The sequence below is a fragment of the Pogoniulus pusillus genome, chromosome 15 (genome assembly GCF_015220805.1).
Source record: "Pogoniulus pusillus isolate bPogPus1 chromosome 15, bPogPus1.pri, whole genome shotgun sequence".
NCBI classification, from domain to species: Eukaryota; Metazoa; Chordata; class Aves; order Piciformes; family Lybiidae; genus Pogoniulus; species Pogoniulus pusillus.
Genome location: NC_087278.1, coordinates 12,547,639 through 12,573,104, shown reverse-complemented (window position 1 = coordinate 12,573,104; position 25,466 = coordinate 12,547,639). Strand labels below are relative to the sequence as shown.

Here is a 25,466-nt window from a genome sequence, read left to right as displayed (position 1 = left end):
GGCACACTGCTGGCTCATCTTCAGCCTACTATCCACCAGTACCCCCAGGTCCCTTTCTTCCTGGCTGCTCTCCAGGCACTCTGTCCCCAGCCTGTAGTGCTGCTTGGGGTTGTTGTGGCCAAAGTGCAGAACCCTGCACTTGGCCTTGTTAAATGTCATCCCGTTGGCCTCTGCCCACCCATCCAGCCTGTCCAGGTCCCTCTGCAGGGCTCTCCTACCCTCCAACAGCTCCACACCTGCTTCTAGCTTGGTGTCATCTGCAAACTCACTGATGCTGGACTCAATCCCCTCGTCCAGATCATCAGTGAAGATATTGAACAGGACTGGGCCCAGCACTGATCCTTGGGGAACATCACTAGTGACTGGCTGCCAACTGGATGTGGCACCATTCACCACTACTCTCTGGGCTCTGCCATCCAGCCAGTTCTTGATCCAGCACAGAGTGAATCTGTCCAAACCATGAGCTGCCAGCTTGGTTAGGAGCTTCTTGTGGCAGACAGCGTCAAAGGCTTTGCTGAAGTGCAGGTAGACTACATCCACAGCCTTCCCCACATTCACCAGGCGGGTAACCTGCTCATAAAAGGAGATTCAGGTTGGTGAGACAGGACCTGCCCTTCCTAAACCCATGCTGGCTGGGCCTGATCCCTTGGCCATCATGTAGGTGTTTTGTGATGGCACTCAAGATGACCTGTTCCATCACCTTGCCTGGCACTGAGGTCAGGCTCACAGGTCTGTAGTTTTCTGGCTCCTCCTTACGACCCTTCTTGTGGATGGGTATCACATTGGCCAGCTTCCAGTCTTCAGGAACCTCTCCAGTGAGCATTGTCAATATAGTACCCATTTCTCTGCCAGAGAGAGGAAAGGACAGTGACCTTCAGTCTCTGGGTGACAAACCAATTGTGGTCATTAAGCTTATTTTGTCTCACCTGCAGCACACCTGGCCTACAAATCTCATTCCTTTCCAGTAGCGAAACCCCAGTTAGCTATTCTCCACCAAACACTTCTACAGCTGAAAGCTTTGGCTGTTCTGCAGTGCTAAACACTTCATAGCACGGGAGACTCTGTGGCCACCCACACTATATTCAAATGCACAAACGAGCCAAGAAGCTTTCCATAAACAACTTGGTACAATGTGCTGAGACGTTGCTGTATTTCTGCATGACAAGTTCATTAGCATTTGCCCTCGGCTTATGCTGATGTACAGTGAAAAAGAAGAGAGAGAGATTCCTCACAGTTACAATAATTTCATTTTATTTAATAAAAAACAGTATCAGATTAAAAATACAAACACTTTGGGTGATTATCCAGCGTTTTCCCCTGTGTGCCTCATAAAACTCAAACCAACCAAGGATTGGGAGAATAGAAACAAAAAAAAAAAAAACCAAAACACCACCAAACAATTTTGGCCGCAGCTGTAAAATAATGTTGCACCAATTAAATTACACCAAATATATTATTATACCTTTGAAATGGCTTTCAGACCAATAAATTAAAAAAAAAACAAAAACAAAAACAAGAAAAAGACAAATTCAAATAAAAAAGTCAGCTTTGCATTACAAAAAAATTAAATTAAAATCACAACACTAATAATAATGATGTGCAGTCAAGTTTGGTTTTTTTCTTCTCTTCTAGGAATGATAACATGCCAGTAAACATGTAACATGCCAGTAACATGCCAGTAAATCCCTACATAACATTTCCAGTTTGGCAGCAAGCAGTCAGTCACTCGTTCACATTTGTACACAAGTAAGCAGGCCTGGGCAAAACCCTTGGAAGAGATGAGCCTTCGAGGTGCTCCTCATTTCCCTACCACAGCCATCTGAGTTCCCTTCCTTTCATCCTCAGACTTCTAAAAATCAAGGGTTTGTGTCAAGTCTGCAGGGAAGATGTCAATCAGCATAACCCTACCGAAGTGATGCTCCATTACATCAGCAGGACAGTGCTGACTGTCTCCAGTTGAGGATCTGGCTCTTATGCTCCAGGGCCCAAGTTAAAAGCAATGGCTGCAAAGCACATCTTTGTTTCAGAGAGGGCATGGAGACTCTGTTGAGTAGTTTTAAAATGCCCCGCAGCAAACTCAGTAACACCGCAAAATGAGATGTTGATTTCAGATGGGCTAAAAGAGCACATGCAGGGCCTGTAAGAAGATGGCACATCTGAATATCATACAGAGAAGTACACATCTGTAGAGAAAATACCTGCAATTGCCCTTCCTGAGCAAACATCTAAACTGAGAAAGGGTAGATTTAGTTTAGACATTAGGAAGAAAATTTTTACTCTGAGGATGGTGAGGCATTGGAACGGGTTACCCAGAGAAGTTGTGGATGCCCCCCTCCCTGGAAGAGTTCAAGGCCAGGTTGGATGGCTCTGAGCAATGTGATCTAGTGGAAGGTGTCCTTGCACGTGGCAGGCAGGTTAGAACTAGATGATCTTTAAGGTTTCTTCCAACCCGAACCACTCTATGATTCTTTGAAGCAGACAGTGAGACAGATTTCACTTGACCACCTGAGAGCACACATGTCTCATATTTCGTGCTATTGATGCCATTTACCTCTGGGCCAAATTTGGTCCAGTTTTTCACAATAAGGTTCTTCATACAGCCAAATCAACTGATTCAGGAAATACAAGCTCATTCATCTTTATGCTAGGCAGCCCAGTTGGAAGAACCAGCAGACTTGAGTACCAGGACACACTGAATAAGGAACCTTCAAGTGAGATACTCTCTGCCTCAGACACCAATGATTTTTGGGGTTATCCCCAATGCCCAGAGAAACTCTATTCTGTTTCCATGCAGTCTCTAGGATTTTGGACACAATGGGCCAAATTCTGGTTTCAGTCCCAGTTAGAGGGTAGGACTGAGAATAGAATTTGCCCCATGCTTCTGCTCTGCATTTGCCTGTAGATGTAAGTTTTGCAGCTGTGGATCATTTGACATTGCAGACTGAAACCTGCCCCTTGTTTGCACCAGTGCACCTCCAAGAAAGCTCTGAAAAGCCAGAGGCTATGTGCTCACAGAAATGAGACTGAAATGGGCCTTTAGATTCCAGTTTGCCCAGGCCTGTCAAACACACAGTGCCTTTCTGACATAGGCTTACATTCAGGTAATCCAGTAGACCCATGTGGTACCTTTATGGGAGTTGAAGCCTTCAGTCTGGATAGGTAGATATGTCTGAGAACACAAACACATTCTTCTTTGTTTTCCTCAAGCTGGTATCGTTGCACACACGGTACCAGCTACACTAGAGAGAGAGAGAAGCCTGCAATTTTCTGTCAACTCTGTTATCAAATCTACCATTATCATTTCATTGCTCAAGTCTTTCTGTTCCTTTACTACCTAGCTAGACACTTTTTCATTTGGTGAAAGGCATCTTCCTACTAACTTTCTGACCTCTATCCATTTCCTACTTGCTACAACCCTTTGTTTTTTTAACCTAACATTCTGGTTGCAAACTACCTATCACTCTCAAATACTACAAGCTAACAGCAAGGTTGCATCATTTGCTGACAGCATCTGAACACTAGATTGGAGGGTCAGTTAACCCTTGAGATCTTTTGTTACCTCTGTCTGTGTCTGGGCATTCATCTGGCTAGCCATTTTGAAAGAGTCATAAATTGGACACAATGGGTTGAAATGCCTTAAAAAGTGCTTTAGCTGCTGCTAACTTCCATTCCTTCCACTTCTCATTGTAAGTTCTGTGACTTCATTTTTGTGGTAGGAGCAGTAGCTAGAAACAATTTTAGGGCTTCCTGCTCACTGAAGAGCATGGCTGTGGAAGCAGCCAGATCTGAATAGCCACCATTTGCCCACATGCACCTCATGAAGCTGTTCTGAGGTGAGTTTCACAAGTTGTCTGTCCCAGGATTCATTCAGTACCTCTCAGGTCACCCTGGTGGAAGGAACCATGGTGACCACCCAGCCTGGCTTTCTGCATGAAGTAAGCAAAAGATTCCCAATGTGCAATGCCTATATCCTGATTAATAACTTCAGGGGAAAATAAAGGCTCTCTTTCTAAAAGACATCACAGTTTGACTTGAAGTATTCAGATCATCTCTTGATAAACCTAATTTAACACCAACTATGAACCTCCCAGAATTTGTGTCACTCACTTCCAGTTTTAATTCTGTCTAGCTTTGACTTCAAGCTATCAAATCTTGATGCTTTTGTCTGCTAGATTCTGATGTGCTTTTACCACATACACAAAGACCAAAGGTTTTTCTCTAGTCAGGTAGTAATATTTTGAGGGCACACAGTTACAGAAGTGTGAGATGTCTTTGGGGTTACTTTACTAGGAGTTCAGCTAAGTAGGTACAGTCAGCAAAACCTACCATTGTCAGCAAATCAGTGACCTGGCTTACTCCATCATAAAGGTACACAGAAAAACTCCATTCCTTCCCTTTCCATTTCTGTCTGCTAGTTGAGCTTGTTGCAGATCTCTAGGGCTTTCTTGTAGACCTGAGTCACATCATCCATGTCTGTCAGAAGGGAAAAACTGCTGTCCCCAAGACGATTGCGATAACGTTTTAGGTACTGCGGCCGTGGGCGGTTCTGAAGCCCTTCAAAGTCTTGGATCTTGAGGAAATTCTCAGCAGAGACACAGCTGCGTATCCTCTGTCTGTTTGGCCTGTTCTCTTGCAAATCCAGCAAATCAAAGGAGTCACTGGACAAAATACTGTCATCACTAATCACGCTGGAAGGGCGACTGTAACTTCGAGGTAATGCATCCCCAGGCAGGACCACTTCTTCCATAGCCTCCAGTGTTGGTGTGTCAGGGCTCAGCAAAGCAGCCTCGGTGCTGCTGGCGGAATACTTGCCGTTACGTTTCAAGATGCCCTTACGCCTGCAGGAATGGCTGTAAAACCCATTTCTGGATGGCTCAGTGACTCCAGGAGAAGTGTCACTGTTGACTGTCTCATCATTATTGTCCAAGAGTTCAGAAGATTCGCTTCGTTCTGGAGAGGAGTAATAGCCAGACTCCCTTTGCTGAGTCTTCTTTAAGATTCCTTTTTTTGGCATTAGTGAAGACTGCTTAGTGCCATATTTGCCTGCTATTTCTCCCTCGACAACACTTTTAATGGCTATGCCAGTCCTACACAACTCTTGTTCCAGCTTAAAAGCAGAGGGTAATACTGGGCTGACCACTCCTTCAATGAAACCTGCACTGTGAGATCGATGTTCACTGTTGCTCCTTTTCTTCAAGATGCCTTTGGGTCTCTTGGAGGTGGGTTTGGATGCATTGTCAGCTCCTCCTTCCTGGACAGACTGTGCAATGTCATTTTCCTTTTTTGACTTTTTCAGAGACCTCTGTCTCTCTAATGTAGCCTCAGGACCTTTGGGCTTAGAAAGGCACTTCATTTTGGTATCAGTCTCTGGTTGGAGGCCAGTAGATCTGTGATGCCAGTCAATGAACCTCGCCAGTAAGGGGGACTCAGAGTCCTTCACGGCATCACAGTCACAAACACTACTCTTGTAGCCCCAGTTAACCCACCAGTGATTGGCAATGTCTTCAATGGTTGCTCGGCGTTCGGGGTTCACCATCAGCATCCACCTGATAAGACCACGAGCATCTATGGACAAAGAATGAAATATAAACTATTTAGACTATGAGCACTCTTAGTTTTGTCATTTTTAAATGGAAGTGCAAAGTCCATCAAATGAGCAAAAATAATTCTTCTTACAACAGAAGATAGAGGGAACAAGGGTTTGGCCAGTGTTGGAAAATGCATTTGAATACTATTTCTTATCAGAAGAGTATCATTCACTTTGGGAAATAACTATTTATACTATTTGGGAAATGACTATTTATACTGTATTAGTGATAGAACAGTTCCATATTCCTGAAAGAAGTCACCAAACTACCAGCTCTAGCTGTTATGCAACTTCCAGGGAAACAAAGGGGAACTGGATATTTTAAATGAGCTACACATTACTGCTTTTGATGAAAGAAAATTGAAAGAGATGGCAAACAACCAATGCAAGAAAAATATTAATTCAAATATAACATATACATAAGTACTTAAGCCTGAAGAAATCATTACATTCAATGACTCAGACTTAGATGATGCTTTTCTGTCAGGTGACTGCTTACTGTGTTCTTCTCAGAGTAGAAGTAAATTAGCATAGTGGCTCTACTTCAGATTTTGGCTTGTGCTCTTGGGGTAGAGATTGCAGCACTGACATATTGGCCTGCATCAGGAATGGTGTGGTCAGCAGGAGCAGGGAGGTCATTCTGCCCCTGTACTCTGCACTGGTTAGACCACACCTTGAGTACTGTATTCAGTTCTGGGCCCCCCAGTTTAGGAGGGACATTGAAATGCTTGAGCGTGTCCAGAGAAGGGCGACGAGGCTGGTGAGAGGCCTTGAGCACAGCCCTACGAGGAGAGGCTGAGGGAGCTGGGATTGTTTAGCCTGGAGAAGAGGAGGCTCAGGGGTGACCTCATTGCTGTCTACAACTACCTGAGGGGTGGTTGTGGCCAGGAGGAGGTTGCTCTCTTCTCTCAGGTGGCCAGCACCAGAACGAGAGGACACAGCCTCAAGCTACGCCAGGGGAGATTTAGGCTCGAGGTGAGGAGAAAGTTCTTCACTGAGAGAGTCATTGGACACTGGAATGGGCTGCCCGGGGAGGTGGTGGAGTCGTCGTCCCTGGAGCTGTTCAAGGCAGGTTTGGACATGGCACTTGGTGCCATGGTCTAGCCTTGATCTCTGTGGTAAAGGGTTGGACTTGATGATCTATGAGGTCTCTTCCAACATTGGTGATACTGTGACTCTGCTTGTGATGTGCCACAGCCTAGGTAGAGGACTGGTCTGTACCAGTATGTTGTATCGGTTTACAACTTGTCTGAACAATTCCATTTGCAATAGCTAACAGACCCTCCACTGTCATAGATCTAGTTAAAAAAGCCTGTTACAAGTTCCCTGAGGCAATAAAATCTGCTACAAAACTTTAATTTCTAAAAGGCTTATGGTAAATGCTGTGCCCAGATGGGAATTCACAGCAGATGAAGTCAGTGGGAGAATGAGAGATTCCTTTGTCATTCTAAAACGACACCAAAAAATGTTGGAGGGGCCAGGCAAACCCTCCATTCTGAACTCCTGTCAGGTCAGCATACGTTGCCCTCCCTCTGTTTGTATACCTGAGGTCTGTGTTGGCTCACGATACTCTCCACTGCTGATCTGCCTGATGAGATTTTTGTGATCGAAGCCATCAAAGGGCATCGTTCCATAAACCAGAGTGTAAAGCAATACACCAAGGGCCCAGCTGTCAACCTGAAATACAGACAAGGTATGTGAAGCTCAGGAAAGCTGATCCTCACTCTTCTCCTTGCCATTAGCATCACAAGAGCAGCATCGTACCCAGCTGTGCCTACCGATGGGCAAACCGGTATCTAACACTGGATTAACCACAGGCAAAGCAAATGAAAGCAAAGGAAGGTGGCTTAAGAGCTCTCAATACAGGAGACCCAAGCAAACCCACACGCACAATAACATTAGAATTAAGACTAACTCTCAGGAATACCATCAAAAACACCCCCATCAGAAAAGCTGACTCTTCTTACCTCTGGGCCTCTGTAAGGTCTTCCATTAACTATTTCAGGGGAAGCATACAGCGGGCTTCCACAAAAGGTCTGCAGAAACTTGTCTTTGTGGTACAGGTTGGAGAGTCCAAAATCAGCAATCTGCAAACAGAATTGCACAAGGCATCTGTAGTATTAACAATACCTTAATGAAACAGAAAATCCTGTATCAGGAAAGTCTTAGATGTGTTTTACCCTGCAGCAGGACAAGGATCTCAATGCAGATAATATCTCAAGTTCCCCAGCTAACTCATTGTTCTATGATATTCTCAGCTTTCTCTCCAAAGATCCTCAAAGAAAGAGAAGGGTCCTCGGGTTAAATCCTCCAGATAAGGAACAAGGATGCTTTGGTTCCATTCACAGACAGGTCACTGACTGACTCCACAGCCATCAGGCAGTAATTTAATCCCAGACGAATTGCATATGCTTAGAAAGACAGTCTCATATTGGGAGGCACTGGGCCTGCTGTCTGCTGATTGCTCTTCACCTTGTATAATCATTAATACCAAAGGAAAGCAAGCAGAAAATGCTGATGTACAGCACACATGCAAGCCAAAAGCCAAGACCTCTAAATCCAACAGGAGGAGTGATGCAGGAGTGTCACAGGAAACTAAGCATTACAGAACAAAGTGATTTTTGCAATCGTCTGGAACTTAGCTACACTTGGAGGAGGGGAAAGTAAGGCACTCGCTCACTCTTCCAGATTCAGGGACTCCGGCTGAGGAATCTGAGCTGTTGAGCACATGAGATGTCTATCACGAGATAATAAACACAAGTCTGGTTCCTAACTGGAAACAATGGGCCCAAATCTGGCTTTCCCAACACAAACAAAAGTTCCCTTGAGACTGTTGGGAATTTTGACCATGTAGGAATTGCAGGATCAGGTCCAAATATTTTGTTTACTTCAGTTCTCTGTTCTTGTTCTTACAAAACAAAGGCTGAGGATAGCAACACTAAATACTCCCACAACCTCTGCATTTCCTTTGTTTCTCTAGCACAAGGCAACACTTCTCATTTTTTTATCTTGCTTAAAATCCAAACGCTTCTGTTTCCCAGAGATTTATTACTGCCCACTACTGACATAGGGTATAGATAAAAGACAAAAAGCACAGGCATAAGAAGGTATTATAGCTATAAGAGATAGGAGTCTTCTCTGGGCTTTCTTCACCTTATTTGGGTCTTTTCTACCAGAAAAAAACTAAACCCCAGGAATTTCTACCAGAAAGAAACTATACCCCAGGAATTTTCATTCAACATTTACCAGCAGCAGCATTCACTCCAGGGGCTTTCTAAAACGTGTATCATGAGTGTCTCCAACGCCTGTTTAATTGCAATGTCTAGTGAACCCCTGGGAGACATAAAGGCTTTGTATCTACTATCTAAATTCCTACAGCTACACCTAAAAATATCACAGTTGAGCCCAAAATGAACAATGTTGGTGAAATGTGGACAGCAGTTCCCAAAACAGAACTCCATACAGACACTTCATAAATAAAGTGATATAGAGATACATAGATAATCCCATGTTAGAATTACAAACTTTCTTTTTTCAATGTTCACAATTATTTTAAAGTCACAGAGCAAAAGTAAAACTTAACACTTTGCCCCCTCCTGTTTTGATACTCTGCTTGTGCAGGTGTTCCACTAACAATCGGGATTCACAAGATCCTGCTCAAAGAGCAGCTGATTCCTGTTCATTAACGTTAATTCATCTCACCTTGTCCATTCATAGTTTGAAAACACTTAGTCTCTCAAGCAGTGCTTTATCAACCAGCAGCAGAAAATTCAACCCTTAAATAAATGTGGTTTGTAAATTCTTCATTGTATGGCTGGAATGTCATTGAAAACAGCTGGTGTGCAATTGCAGTCTGCAAACATATTCTCATGGCTCAGATTGCACTTAATTGCCCTAAATTCCACTTTCTTATCAAGTCACCCTGCCTGGCTTGCAGGAAGTTGGTTTTAAGCCTTATGAAGTGTGCCCTGTCAATCAGAGGAAGAATGGGACCACTTCAGTGTTAAAAATTCATGCTGGTCATTGAGTTTTATTTTAGTTCAGGATGCTGCTAAGACAAGGACAAACACTGCACAGTGTGATTCCTTAAGAAAATACATTCCCTTAACACCACGGAATGTATAAAATGCATGTGGATGTGCACGGATATATATAGAGGGATACACATACCATTGTTCACACTAAGAAACTTTTAGACTTGGGCATTCATGTTTTCATTTTGACCATTCAGGAAAAGAGTATTTATGTTACAGTCCACTCCCATACTCACAGACTGATGTTTATCAGCTTTTCCCATTAAAACTGTCATGCCCCCCAAAACAAGATTAATAGAAGGCAACATTACTTCATGTTCTTGGCACTTAAATGGAACTAAGGCATCAAGTCAAAAAAACTTCCTAACTTGGGAGGAGCAGGGAAGTGGACTTTTATTCCCCTCACTTCAGGAGGTGCATGTTTCGTATTTACTGCCAGCTATGATAAACCAGATGTAATTTATTGTTCTAAGTGTGGACTATAAATTCCATGAAGTTCACACTCATGGAAATTGTCCGGTTTATCCCACCTAAGAATCTGTCTCTTTGTAGTGTAGATAAAGAAATACTTAGGTCTCTTAAAGCCAATGTATGTGCAGTCAGTGAGACTTCTAGCAAGGTAAATCCCAATTACATATACTTACTCTGTACATATGAAACCCTCATGGGTTTTCAGTGGTTAGTCTGACTGGTGTCCCCTTACTACCCCAAAAGAAAGTGCAATTAGTAGGATTATGTTACCGTTATACTTGCATTTTTCTCTACTTCTATCACTTTGGGGTTGGTCATACAGTTTACATCAGCCTCTGCTAGACGTCTCTTTTAGGTGCAATTGGAGTAACCACAGCCCTGTTGTGAACAAGGAGGCCCCTCCATCATGCCAGGCTGCACGGCAGAGGTGTCCCTCAAGGTAAGTTGTGGAGTGGGAACAGGACATGGGATATGGATAGGTCAGCAAGAGGCACTAATTCCCTGGTTGCTGCACTGGGCAGCAGCTTCTCTCCACTGCCCTGTATGCAGTTTTGAGGACTTTGGCACTGGAGAGAGCTACAGTGCTGAGGGACATACATTCCTCATCAAGCCAAACTTCAGGAGCTATGAGGATATATAGCAAGCAGCTATATCCTTGCCCCACAGCTACTTCTGGTAAATTCATACCTACAGAGAAGTAAAAACTAGCATACTGAATCCTTTTCAAACTAATGAAGAGGAGCAGTTTTTTTGAAGACCATCAAAGGTAGATGCCTAAAGCCAGCACAAATTTCCTCATTCAAAGGCTTCCTAACTCATCAATGCAGGCCAAATCTTTTGGTGCTTTGATGATACCTTAGACCTGCTGCCTGTCTGACCCTACCCACATCCAGCTGTGTTAGAATTATGAACAATGATATCTTCAAGCAGTGGAGACATCTCCTAGTTACTTAGAACTAGAGGGTGGAAGTCACCAAGTGCAGGCAGCTGAAAGGAGAACAGAGTACACTTTAAGGAGAACTGCTGTTAGCAGTTGGCATATGAAGGCAAGGGAGGAGAGGCTTGCACATGTTGCAGAAATCTTAATTCCATTTCTACATTCCTTCTTTAAAGAACAGGGCACCAGGAACAAGGTAAGAAAGCAAATAACACTCTTCTGCCCTGGAAGGCTGCAATGTTTTGGTAAGGTTTAGCTCTAGGATTGTGCTCCACTACTGTTCTCCACAGGCAGGCTAGGTCCTAGGAGAAACATTCGCATTTGAGTTTTTTGCTAAATGGTTGAGTGTGTATCTGGGGAGCAAGGCAAGGCACTATTTGATTAATTGTCTAGATGAACTCCTTTTACCCCACAGAACTACATCTATGTTCAGTCTCAGAAGTGTTTAACATTAATTGTATTCACTTGTGCTTGCTGCATTTAGAGGTATTAAGTGATGGTTTGCAGGAAATATTACCAAGTCCCTGAAAAACATGCTCACATCCAGATCACTTTCTTCCCCTCATCACCCTCCTGGCCTGTGGACCTGTGGACATGTAGTTATTATCAGCTTCCAGATACTGGTGTTTCCTAGCTGCAGGAGCATGTGACTCTGCTTCCAGAGACTTATATTCACTGCTACAACTTTTTAAAGAGGACTATGTCCCCATACACTATATATCAGGACCTTCATTTAATTAGCTAAAATTTAACAATGGTAACATGTAAAATGGCTTGGGGTCCTTTTAGATTGGATAATAATTTCTTATGGATTACTCATCCTCTTTCTTTCCTACTCTAAAAAGTATTATTTCAATTCCTACCCATGGATCTACTTCTACACTTTTTTCTGGACAGTACTATGACATGTTTTTTTATATCACCATGGGCTTCCTCAGAAACAGGTATTTAATTGCGTGTTGCACCGAAGGACAAAGGGATTCCTTTCATTTCCTCTTTCTTAAAATCAAATGCCAATTTTGTAAGTGCTTTGTAATCCAGTGAATGAAATATAAATACTGGGAAAGTACAGATAAGACTATCACTCCATTTCTCCAAACTGCTTTCCACTGAGTAATTGAAGCCATCAGTCCATATCAACCCCAAAACTGCCTGTTTCTTTCTTATGCCTAAATAAAGCGTCTAGAGGAATGAGGACCTGATAAATTTACTCCTACTAAATAATTTACAGTTCTATATGTGTTTCCTTGCCAACAGTTTCTGTTCAGTGAAAACAAAGAAAATGTGGGAAGTAACATTTTATGCAAGTAACACAGAAACCACAGTAACAAATTCAAAGCTTCGGCATCCATAGTGGTGTGCTTAACATCAAGCATTCAAAGCTGACCTTAGTCGTGAGGTGTTAAAAAAAAACTGTGGAGAGAAAAAAAGGAAAACAATGCAAAAAGTAATTTCTTGAAGTAACCCAAATTCAAACACTAATAGATAGCAAGATGTATGAAATACCAATAGCTTCCTAAGCTTGGCCTATTTTTAGCTTCCTGAGGATGAGGGGACAGCAAAGGAGCTTCTAGCCGACTATCCACGCCAAGGCAGCCTGACCTGCTCAGAGTGCTGTGTTCAGTTCTGGGCCCCCCAGTTTAGGAGGGACATTGAGATGCTTGAGCATGTCCAGAGAAGGGCAACAAGGCTGGTGAGAGGCCTCGAACACAAGCCCTACGAGGAGAGGCTGAGGGAGCTGGGATTGTTCAGCCTGGAGAAGAAGAGGCTCAGGGGTGACCTTATTGCTGTCTACAACTACCTGAGGGGTCGTTGTGGCCAGGAGGAGGTTGCTCTCTTCTCTCAGGTGGCCAGCACCAGAACGAGAGGACACAGCCTCAGGCTGCACCAGGGGAAATTTAGGCTTGAGGTGAGGAGAAAGTTCTTCACTGAGAGAGTCATTGGACACTGGAATGGGCTGCCCAGGGAGGTGGTGGAGTCGCCCTCCCTGGGGCAGTTCAAGGCAAGATTGGATGTGGCACTTGGTGCCATGGTCTAGCCTTGAGCTCTGTGGTAAAGGGTTGGACTTGATGATCTATGAGGTCTCTTCCAACCCTGATGATACTGTGATACTGTGATACTGTGATACTGTGAGCGAGCCTTAGAGCCTGCAGAGAAGTACCTGAGGAAAGGCTCGAAATACAAAACACACCTACAAGGCAGCTTAAGCACAATGCAGTTCGGGAAATGAAAGCCTCCAAGGAAAAGATGTTCCTGAAGACAGGAAGGGATGTGGGTAGTTGCAGCTAACCAAATGTCTTCCACAGCAGTGCCACTGGGTCACCTCCATTGTCTGGACCCAAACACAAAGCTACCTTTCCCTGCACCATCTTCCCACTCTCCCTGCAGGACAATTAGGCTCCCACAAAGAAGGCAGGGGAGGGAGCAGAGCCTTCTGACAAAGCGCAGCTCCCCAGAGGGTTGGGGAAGTGATTGGTTTTGCATATGAGGAGCACAGTGCCGAGGTCCAGGCCGCCGCAGCTAGCAAATTCCCCGAATTCCTCTTTCCTCTGAAGAATTCTCCGATTAGCTGGGAAGATAGCTCGGCGTGTAATGCGGAAAGAAAGGGCATCCTGCCTGCGGAAGCCTGCTTCGGATACAATGTCCTAGAAAGGCTACTTCTTCTTTTCAGCACTGCTGAGAGCGGCTCAAGCTGCTGCAGCCAGGGTCTCTACAGGAACAGGAGTGAGGAGGTTCTCTCTAACACTGCATGTTAACAGCAAAATGTCCAAGGGTTGCATCAGATAGGCCTTCTTTAAAAGACTATTTTTGGATACCACATATTTATCTGCCTTTAATCCACTGTTGATCCAAGTTAGCTTCTGTCATCAGCATTACACAGATGGCAGCTACCATATGTTACTTTCCATTTCCATTGCACATCAGCTTAAAATGAAGACAATCTCTCCAGCATGAAGCACAGAAGGCAGTACGTGCAGCCCTGTAGCTTTCAGTGGAGACAAAATTAATGTACATCTTTGGCTGTGCAGGGAGCTCCTTGATTGCTTGGATAATTAAGCAAGGATGCCCACTCTTTTGGCATCCCTCCCTCTATCTGCACACAGATGAACACACCGAGTCGCATCCAACTATGCAGGAATGAACAAAGTTGAAAGTGAAACAGGTCCAGCAACCTGGAGACTACTTTCATCTCTACATTACTTATCTTTGTGCTGCAGCAATTAGGGGAAAAAAGAATGAAAAAGGGGGAAAGTTCATTCCCATGCTTTTACTGGGGAAAAATGACATGGAAATGACATAATTGTCATCACCATCCAAAGTATACGCTTCTATCTGGAGTTCCAAGGCCATTTCCTAATGAAGCACATGTGCTTTAGTAGGTTTATTTTGAAACTTTATTTGCTTATTTTCCAGCCATGATCAAAAGGACATTCAGAGTGTTCTGTAGGAGACACTTGAACCCTGTAGACCAGGAGAGTTTTTCCCTAGCCCTAGCAGCAGCCAGCAATAATATAATTCATTCAATAAACTCAACTGCACAAAATGCTCTGCTGTTTCTCAGCAGTAAACTTGCTTTGGGAATCATTGCCCTTGGGTGGCAGGACAGGGTCCTCTCCCCTAAATTATGCAAAGCTTCATTTAGCATGGATGATTCATCACACCAGTGGTGCTTTTTCCCCAATCTCCAAGCCCCTAAGCCACTTGCCAGATGCTGTTGCTTAGTAGCTGTTGCCATAACACTGCCTCTTTTAAAAAAGTTTTACAAAACATGCAAATCCATTCTGAGAAGCTAAAAAAAAAAAAGAATCCTACCTTAATATTAAAATTGTCATCAAGAAGGATGTTTTCCAGTTTTAGGTCCCTGTGGACAACACCATTCTGAAACAAGAAAGAAAAAAAATGGGGGAGAACATGAGAAGATATTGGGAAAATTAAAGGTGAGCTGGCAGGGTAGTCTTTGCATGTATGTTTCAGGGCTGATTTCACTGTCATAACACTCATGGCCCAGTGACTAGTGACAGGCAATGTATTAGTCTCTTGGTGTGTGGTTAAGAGAAGAATGACTGGAATCTGTCTTCCCACAAAGTCTCTACACCAGCAGGGAATTGGGGGGTGCATGGCTGGTGTGTATCTTTTCAGAACTTAATTCCAGCCTAGATCCTGCCTCCACTGTGTGAAAGCAATACACTCTTCCCAGATACCAGAAAACACTCTCTGTCAATGATGTTAGTCCTCACAAAAGCCCTCATTCCCCCAGTGGGCAGCCATGTGGATGAGGGGTTCCAATTCTAAAGGACTGCAAACGCTAGGAATGGAAGTGAACACGCTGGGTTTAGGTCAAAGTCTTCTTTAAAGACGTATGCTTACCAGAACTCAAATGGAGAATAAAGTGTTTAAGAATTCAAATAAAAAATCCTGTTAGCTGCTCACTGCCTTCAGCCTCAAGCACATTTTGGTTCTATGCAGTTGTTCACAGGCAGAGATAAAAGGTCCAAGATGACAGCCAGACAGCTACCTGGGGTTTAATTGCTTAAACTGTCCTTCTAGTTTGCACCACGATGGATGAAGTCATTATGAAAGAGCATCTTTCTAGTGCTTCTGCTACATCTGGAAAAGTTAGTACATTCTCATACATGAACACTTGGACATTTCTCCTGGCTCTTTTTTCCCCCTATATATTGTATCTCTTATTCCAAAGTTATTCACTTGCACATTCAAAGTGCAAGCTATGGTTCATCTGAATGTATTAATATTCATGAAGTAGAAGTCTTGTGGGATGCCTGTTCTAGTTAATGCTGCTGATTTTTTTTTTCTTTCAGGAGAATGATTTCCAAGGCAAAAACACAATATAGGGCTAAAGTAAGGGAGTGGCTGGAATCTGCCTTAATGCAGGAAAACATCCTTAGTCTTCAAAACAGGCAGTGAACTATTACATTAATGAGGTTCTCCTGTTGTAATGATATGATCACATGCTGTCATACTTAATAATGAATGCTGCTGCCTTAGACATGCTTTGAAATCTGTGTCACTAGTTAGCCTTCAAATAGCATGTTTTAGTATTGAATCCTTTGCTCACCTTGTGGCAGTAATGTACAGCAGAGACTATCTGTCGGAAGAAGTGCCTTGTCTCTCTTTCGCTCAGTCGCCGCCTCTCGCTGATGTAATCATACAACTCTCCTTTACTTGCATACTCCATGATGATCACAATCTTATCTTTATTTTCAAACACTGTGTAGGAGAAAAAGAAAAAACCACCATGGTTTGTTCAGTGTTTGAAAACCCACACTTTAAATTTAGAGTGAAGAAGACTCGAGATCACTGAACACACCCTATATTGTCACTGCAGCCTGCAAAGGTGTAGTACCAACCCCACTGCAAAAAAAGCAAGCTCCATAGTTAGTTCCAGAGGAAGACCATTTCATTTCAGAACAAGAGAAGCAAGTTGAAGCTATCTTCACTTTCATATGGCTACATAAAGAAGCTCTTTAATATGGAGTCACAGGGTGGCAAAGTCAGCTTGATCCTAATGAGGTGTGGTGGACGCTCATGCCAGAAACACCTGAATACTAAATCCCTGCTCCAACAGGGACTGCCTCTTACCAGTAGTCCTTTTGAAGCCAGAGGACAGGAGGAAACAGTACCTCTCACATCATTTGCAAAGGATTAATAGAAGGCATAATAAACTCTGTCCTCAATGACTGGTTGATACAATATTGCCATTTGGCTTGTTGTTGGCGAAACGTTCGGTGGAGCGCCATGGGAAAATGACTCTTTGTTCACCAATATGGTTAGATGGTCAAATCCACTTTATTTCCGTGATACAATGACTTACATGCACTTCTAGCAAGAGGCGTGCTCCACCAAGATTGGTTACAGTCAGAGGGTCCAGAGTTACATGTAAGGCGTGCATAGGTTAGCTTATCACAACATTCTAAGGGTCAGCCTCCATCACCACCCACTCCAGCCCCTTTGCTTATCTAGTCTCTGCCCACTGCAGCTGTGTGTGGGGTGCTCAGCTGTTTACAGCTCGATTTCCTGAGCTAGCTGGGATCCAAGGATGTTCTCAGCGCAGGTTGCTCGTGTTTATAAATTTATGTCCTCGACTGGTGAGAAATTCTTCCACAGCTTATGGTGGTTGGCTTTCACCTATGACCAAAATCCAGCAAGTGGATTCATGTATGTGTCCTCTTCAACATCAGCTCCATCTGACAGCATGCTGGGCACAGACACTTGAACTACCAGTAGCTGAAATGTCTCCTGAGTTGTACAGCTCTTGTCAGTATAGCTCTGCATCCTGTCTCATGCACCCAGTATCCACAAGCTTACTTATCTCCTGCCTCCACTGCAAGTCCTATTGCGTGCTGCAGATATGCCCTTTGCCACTCATGCAGAGCCAGCAGCAAGGCACAGCTCCCACGTAAGCAGCACAAGGAACATTCATCTAATACACGTCACAATTTGTCTGCTTTTGGGGCTAAGTGTACTCTGTGCCACAGGCTGTCAAGGATTTCCCCAGGAGTTGCAGATAACTAACCATTTAATCTTTTGAAGTGGGCTGTCTCAAATTGCCATAATGCCCTGGGGGCTGCTAAATAGATTTTTCCTTTGGACATCAAAATCCACTACGACTGACTGGAAATTGCCTGCACCTGCTGTAAATAACTCCTGCTCATACTAAAACATGGTGATTTTCCTCTTCTTTTTGTCTGTGGCAGCAGCCTGCTGAAGCTAGGTCGTGCTGGCAGCAAAACATCTGCAAATTAACGAGGTTACAGGGGTTATTACAAATGGATGCTAGTTTTGACCAGCCCCACTGGAATGAAGCCTTCCTATATCTCTTCAGCAAGGCTCAAACATAATTAAAAAATAAATAAATAAACCAAACCAAACCAACCAAAGCCAAATGAAAAAACAAAAAATCAATTTCAGGTTTCTGACTGAAAAGAGACATTTTTCAGCTCAATGAAATGAAAAGCTGTCTGTCTCAACACAGGTTTTAGGCTTTGTCTCATGTCCTCTCACACCTTGTCACTCAGTTGTACAAGCCAAAGCCTATGCAGTTCCCTCTAACACCCCTGAACCCCAGCCAAACAGCTCTGATAAAAAGGAGAGTGAACAGCCAGATAAAATTGGCTGCTTACTTGTCTGCTGGCCTCAGCGTACCCCAGAGCAGAGGCTCCTGCCAGTGATTACATCCTATGTGCATCCTCATTAGCAATAAACTTCGGAAACCAGTTGAGCCGTCTCTGGATGGATTATACTTGCACTATCCTCTCCAAGAATGACAGACTGATAATGTCTGGGAAAAACTGATACTGCCCTGTGTCATACATGGAAGTGCTGTGATGTGCTACCAATAAAGCAGCAACACACACAGTTGTTTCTCCCAGCTTGGAAGATGCAGGGTTCTTTAGGAAGGCAAAAAGAAAGTTTCAGGAAGCTGAGACAGATCACTAAAAATGCTCTTATTTACGAGATTTGATTGTTTAAAAAAGCCCAAAAGTAAACATACAAATCAACAACCACCAATTCCCCATCCCCACAAAAAAAACAGCTGATTAAGGGTTATTGTATCATGCACATATAAACGAAGTTGCCACATGGTGCCACTGATCTCAGTGGACTCTCATAGGACTGCACATTCCAAGAAGTACCAGCCAAGGACAGACTGAGCTCAGGGGCATATTTGCCTCACCAGAGTGGTACTGATGAGAGAGAAGGGGCACTCAGCTCCTCTTGCCCCGCTCCTCCAACTGCCCTACCACAGATTCAGTGCCTTTGATGACAATAATAGCAATAATAGCCCTGCTATACCAAAGGATTTTCCCAGCCTGTGTTTTATTCAAGCTTTGTCTTAATCACTCGGTCATTAGAGTTTTCTCAAATTATCCTTGATGTTCTTGAGTCTTACACAGCAAAATCCAAATTTTCTGGACCAGTATCTGTCTCATGAATAGCCAGACATTTTTGTGCATTTCTACAGAAATGAAGTGGAAAGCATTTGGTTTGGAGGAATGTACATCTAAAGCTACTTTCAGTTTTACATTTTTTTTCCAGTGTGTTCTAGGAAATAAATACCTTAAAACTGAAATGAGAAGAGCATAAATCACAGTTCCAAATTTTGACTTTTTGTGATAAAACCTTACTAGAATCAACAGGAATAGAAGCATCCCAGTACGTTGCATTCAGGTTTCAGTTTACCAACACACTCAGGACAAGTTGGTACATTCTTTCTCTTCATGAAGGAGCACTGTGAGAATGGCACTACCCTTGGGCTTCAATGACATTAGAGGCGTCCTCAGAAACCTCCTAGCTGAACAATCACAAAATTACACAGCAATTTATCACTTCACCGAGAAACAGAGGTGAATGGAAAACCTTCTTTTTTTCCAGAGACATGGGATGTATTTTTTTACAACTGCATCATTTCAGTTCACAACACCTCCACAGGATCAACTGAATCTCCTGAAAGGCTGCACAGCTGCTTCCTGCAGAGAGGGAACTGAACAGTGGACATAAATGTCTTGAGAGCTGCACTGAGGGAGGAGGGAGTGGAAAGGCAGTAGGAATTATGTCTCATGCACACACCCGCTCTTGAAGAGGAATTCAGTGGTCAAAACTATCAGGCACATGACAAGGTGGTTTTCTGCCAAGTCTGAGACCATCGACCACGTACATCATGATCTTCACAGAGGTAGTTAGGATACTAGACAGGCTTTATACAGACACTTAAGAATTTCCCTTCTGAGCACACTGTGTAGCTCTATAAACATATGCTCCAAGAAAGCACTGTGGCCAACAGCTGTGGGAAGAGAGGAGGGCATTAATTAAAGGCTGGATTGACTTACTGCAAATAATAATGAGGTAATAAATATATTGCCCTGTTAACACCTGGGCTGTAACCTGTGGGCTGATGACAGACGGATCACCTCTGTATAGCTTCTGGGACTGTTTGATTGACTCTTTGTTTTGTTGTGGATGATTTATTACCTGCCATCCTACTGGATATTCTGAAACTCACCCCCGCCTAGAAGTGTGCCTGAACCCTGGCAGCAACTACTGCTGATGGAGAAGCACAGCTTCAGCAGGATGTTTTGCCCCAGGAACACCCTGTAGCCTCCTACTCCTTGTGTCACACAAGCCTGCTCCTCAGCTCTGACCAAGGTCAAGGTAAAGAGGGAGGTTATGTGTAAAAAAGGTGGGGCTGCTCTTTCTTTTTCAAACCATGAATATTCTGCAGACAGCTGGCCAAATAAGATAAGCAGAGAAGTGTCAGTATCAACACCGAGACATGGTAGCAGGAGGTATGGTCTGTCGATCACAAACCAAGAGATGGGGATTGCTGAGATAAGAGTTCTGCGTATTAGAGACACTAGCACGATAAATTCTTGCTACAAGATGAATGTCATTTACTTCTGAGCCATTACTCTTCAAGGTGAGTTATGCTGAGATAGCTGTAGTGGGAAAGCTACTGTACTGCTACAGCCATTGTGGTTCAGTGGTGCAGGGTAGTGGTTGCAAAACATTACCACTCCTTTGCAAATATAGCCCGCAGAATAAAGGATTGATATCTGGGGCAGCTACACTTCCACTTGCCCACAGAGGGGGAGGAGGGAGGAACAGCACTGTTTGAGCACATCGGGAACAAAGGATGTACCACAAGGTGTGAGGCAACAACATGTTAGTGTCTCCAGGGGATAAGCAAGTGCACAGGCTACAACAGTGTGAGAAACACCATCTACCCCTGGGCTACAAGCTTGCTTGCTTGAGCTTGGTCTGTTCAAGAGCCTTAGCAGAGAAAAAGAGCAGCACTCCACCCATATAGCAAAGAGTGCTTGAGATGCAATGGTCAAAGAAAGACTTCTCACAGCATTCCTTTAAACTATGCTCTTAGCTATAACATGTTTTTTGCTGTTTTGGTTTGGGATTTCAGAAGGACAGGAAGGAAAGGAAGGAAGGGAGAAAGAAAGAAAGAGAGAAAGAGAGGAAGAGAGAGAGAAAGAGAGAAAGAGAGAAAGAGAGAAAGAGAGAAAGAGAGAAAGAGAGAAAGGGAGAAAGGGAGAAAGGGAGAAAGAGAGAAAGAGAGAAAGAGAGAAAGGGAGAAAGGGAGAAAGGGAGAAAGGGAGAAAGGGAGAAAGGGAGAGAGAGAGAGAAAGAGGGAAAGAGGGAAAGAGGGAAAGAGGGAAAGAGGGAAAGAGGGAAAGAGGGAAAGAGGGAAAGAGGGAAAGAGGGAAAGAGGGAAAGAGGGAAAGAGGGAAAGAGGGAAAGAGGGAAAGAGGGAAAGAGGGAAAGAGGGAAAGAGGGAAAGAGGGAAAGAGGGAAAGAAAGAAAGAAAGAAAGAAAGAAAGAAAGAAAGAAAGAAAGAAAGAAAGAAAGAAAGAAAGAAAGAAAGAAAGAAAGAAAGAAACTTAGTTCTATATTTCTAGACTGATAATTGAAACCAAATCTGCTGGCTTCAGAGTTTAATGAAGAATATAAATGTGAAACTGGAAAAGAATTTCACTTTTCACTACCAAAGACATATCTGAGACAAAGTACATTTTGTAACATCAACAAGCTGTCTCTTTCACAAGCTGTTCTACTATAGCAATAATTCTTGGATATAATCTCCCCACTTATTTATATTTAGAGGCCGTGAAATGATGAACTCAGCTTCTATCTACAGCTTTCCATTTTCTAAATGGCACTGGTTGCGTAGGGACCTCTTGCTGATCAGCACTCCTCTTTCAACTCCACTGCTACATTCTTCCCTTTAGCTAAAGGAAAGTGACCTCCACTGAAAGTCCACATGACAAGTCTGACACTAGATGAACACATTCACTATCCCTCTAAAATCCTGAGACGGACATCACCCTAAAAGCATTGAAAGCCCACAGGGGCATGGCTTTGAGAACGCCAATCAGAGTTCTAATAGTTCATTGTACACCTCTCTATTAGGACAGCTTGCCTTCAAGTTGTTTACTATCAAATTTAAAAGGCAAAACCAAGCAGAAGGCTTTTTGCCCTTCCTCCAAGCGTACAGGATGCTCAAGTCAAGTGAGTGCAGAGGGAGGTGGATTTCTTTCTTCCCCCCTAATGGACTAGCTCCTTGTGGGCTGATTCCATTTGGTTTACATGTAACCCTGGGGTAAGGATTTTAGTTTGTTAGTTTAAGAGGGGCGGCCAATCTCTTCGCACTGGAACCATTTGAATTCTCCTCATGCCTTTGCTCTCTATCAGAGCAATCTCCTAAATTAGTTCCAGTATGTTGACATTCCTTCCATCTGGTGTCTTTCCATTCAGCGGTATTTTTATTACTCTCCTAACAGCCGCAGACAGAAGTACCTTTCCACTGCTACAAAATGCTCTTTTATTAAAGGTCAGCCAAATCAAAAGAACAAGAGAGTTTGTTTTTAATTTTGGAGATGCAGACTAGAATAACCTTTTCATTCAGAAAAGTCATATATGACCCAATTACCTCACTCGTGTAACAAGGCTTGAATTATTCTTCAAAAAGCCATGTGGGTATTGAAAAGTGGTTTTTACCTCAGAAATGCAGCACCGTGTCTCTTCTGTGTTCTTGACTGCTTTGAAAGCCTTACAGCCCCGTGGCATATTTTCATTTTGGGTTTTATTATTATTTTATGACTATTTTTAAATAGAAAATACAGTGGACACGAAACTAATGTAGAAAGCCACTTGCATGCATATGCATAAATGTATGCATATACTTAATTATCATTGAAGATAGTGAGATATAAAGTGTTTTAAAGCTAAGCTTATGTTAAATTGTTTTCCTGAAACTCAACCAAATTGCATCTCTTCTTAAATTAAAGGAATACAATTATGATTCTGCAATAATCATTTAAAATTAGACAGCATGCTAGGATTTACTCCCCAGCAAGATTACATCAGAAGGAAAACCATTGTCCTTGCTGAGGTTATTTCTCAGAGAATGAGACCAAGAATGTGCAGATTTTGGGGGTCGGCTCTTTAAAAAGGAATGAAAAATGAGATTTGCTAATTCAGCCATAATAACATGTTACACCAATTGCCTTTTGTTTCAACAAAGAATACAAGAGCAAATTACTCTTCTTCTTTTTTTTATGATTGCAGACTGCTGAGGAACTTCAGACAAGCAAACATTTACATTGCAGAGGGAAGACTGTGTAAATAGAAAGTTAGAAATAAATATCATCATTGCATGCAATCATTTTGATATCTGAGTTGGACCCACCACTGATCTCACACGTTTGAGTTCAGGTTTTGTCCAGCAAGGCATTGTTTAGGCAATCACCCTGAATGACAGGAAACTCATAAAGGTGGGGTACAGTAACTGAAGAGTTAAGTTTGTTTATACTTGTGTCCTTACTATCACCAGACTCTCGAAATACTACTTTATGTTCTTGGACGTTATCAACTGAAAACAATAGGAATAAAGCACTCAAAGGTCAAAAGCCTACATAATTAAAGGAAATCAATTAGGAATGCGGTTAAATAGTGTCACCACTGAAGTACTTTCTCTTGCCTAATGAATAAAAAAGGATCATTCCAGCTTTCCAATTGTTTAAAGCCCAGTTGTTCATGTGATGTTTTGAAGAACTTTTGGCATTTTATGGTGTTTTGCACACAGAAATGGTTGAGGTCCTTAAGCACTAAAGTTTGTTTTGATTGTATCTGGAAACCAGAAGAGAGCAGAAGCTGGGAGAGAGGCTGGGATTGCCTCCCCAGCACTGTTAGCCTGAGCCACCTACCTCTGTTCTGCATGTGCACAAACTCAGTGACAGTGTGAGCTGCCACCTCAGTATCCAGCTGCTTGCCACATCCAGGGATGCACATCAGAACTGTTGACAGGGGACACTTGTCTGAGCTGGCATTGCTGGGGGGCACACAGTTTGTCAGCAATGGCTTGTGTCTGTGCTGGCTGCCATCCAGGTAAGTTTTTGGCAAAGTGGCTGCTTTCACTGTCAACATGGTGACTTGACTGACTCAACTCAAGGAGCTCTGTACTGGCCATAGGCCTATGTGCGTCTGAAACATCAAGCATGCATTTGCTTTTTGGGGCGTGGAATCTGGCACAAAGTATGAGATTAGGCATGTACTGTGCAAGTAAGCTGAGTACATCCTCAAATACTGAGGACCATCATTACACTCTGTCAGATCTGCTTCTGTTACCTTTGGGATTTGAAAGTGCAGAAGAGCTGAAGCGGTTTCCCAGTTAACCAAAGCATGCAACTCTATCTCAATCCATTGTGGACTGATAGATATATGACAGAGAATATCTGTGCTTTTTCTTAAGAATACCAGAAATGCAACCTAAAAAAAGTAAGAAGCCCCTCTTACATGGGAAACAATTTTTGTGCCTTGTTGCTGTGAAGGGTCCAGCACTCCTCCAAGCATCCCTGGTCCCATTTCAGCAAAGCAGCTCAGCACATGCCTTCAGTTACTTGTTCACATGAATGCCATCATCTTCCAGGGACACCAAGTTCTGATCCTCATATTTATTCATACTTCAGCGTATATCTTTGTTCAACTTCTTATACTAACATGCTAGTTAATAATCTATTAATTTTTAAGTTCATTTGCAAATGGACAGACTTTTCTGTAGGGTTATGCTAACCAAGGACAACTCTTCCGGCACAGAAACACTCATGCAGGCACTGTTTTTCACACTACAAAGATTCAAAAGCCCTCTCCTGAACGTACCAAGCATAACTTCACTCTCAGGATTGGTCTGACACATGTTTAAATGTTTGCAGAATCAGGCCTGATGCTCTTTGCCTGGTTTAACTTTTATAAAGTATTGCCAGATGAGGTAGATTTTTGCACTCAGGCTACTCCTGGAAAAATATGTTAGCTCTCAAAGGCTTTATTTTCAAATCCAGGAGTTCTGAAGGCAACAAAAAAGAATAGGGCAGTGGAAAGATGGAGGGCAGTGGAGGAGACAGGCAGATGAATGGACAGAGGCATTATTCTATAAATTAACATTTACATGCTGAAATCAAAACACAGCTTCATCTATCCAGTCCCTTGCATGGAGTTTAAAGTCATTTGAAAGAGCACTTTCCCTCACAGTCGTGCTCAACAGATTGCCAATTACAACCCTGCTGAGAGGATGGAATTTCTTTGGAATCACAACTGTGCTCTCACAGTAATGGGCAAGGTATGTGCCTTTTGATTAGGTTAACAAAAAGTCTCTAAACTGGAAAGCTTCATTTCCACGCATCTGAATTTGCTCAGTATCAAAAAAAGATAAGCCTGTGGATAAGCCTGTGTTTACATAAAGTTGACAAATTCAGAGGTTAATTGGTTTTGAGCAGGCAGGTCAAAAGGATACCTAAACAAGGATCCTACTTAAGGAAAACACATGTTTGTAAATGCTATACAAAGAGCTTTCAAAGATATTAGAGGGAGTTACAGCACTGTCCACATAGGTAGATCTGTGCAACCTGGCACC

The 25,466-nt window shown here is 43.0% G+C and overlaps 1 protein-coding gene across 1 annotated transcript in view; it reads right to left on the bottom strand.

Moving 5' to 3' along the window:
- Positions 1–1,228: 1,228 nt before the first annotated feature.
- NUAK1 (NUAK family kinase 1) overlaps positions 1,229–25,466 on the bottom strand; it is a 51,610-nt gene continuing 27,372 nt past the window's right edge. Inside the window, exons 3-7 of the mRNA XM_064155411.1 lie at positions 16,107–16,258; positions 14,843–14,908; positions 7,555–7,674; positions 7,132–7,264; positions 1,229–5,565 (exon numbers count right to left, since the gene is read on the bottom strand). Of these exons, the coding sequence (XP_064011481.1) occupies positions 4,412–5,565; positions 7,132–7,264; positions 7,555–7,674; positions 14,843–14,908; positions 16,107–16,258 (1,625 nt within the window). The 3' untranslated portion in view covers positions 1,229–4,411. The remainder of the gene's footprint in view (positions 5,566–7,131; positions 7,265–7,554; positions 7,675–14,842; positions 14,909–16,106; positions 16,259–25,466) is intronic.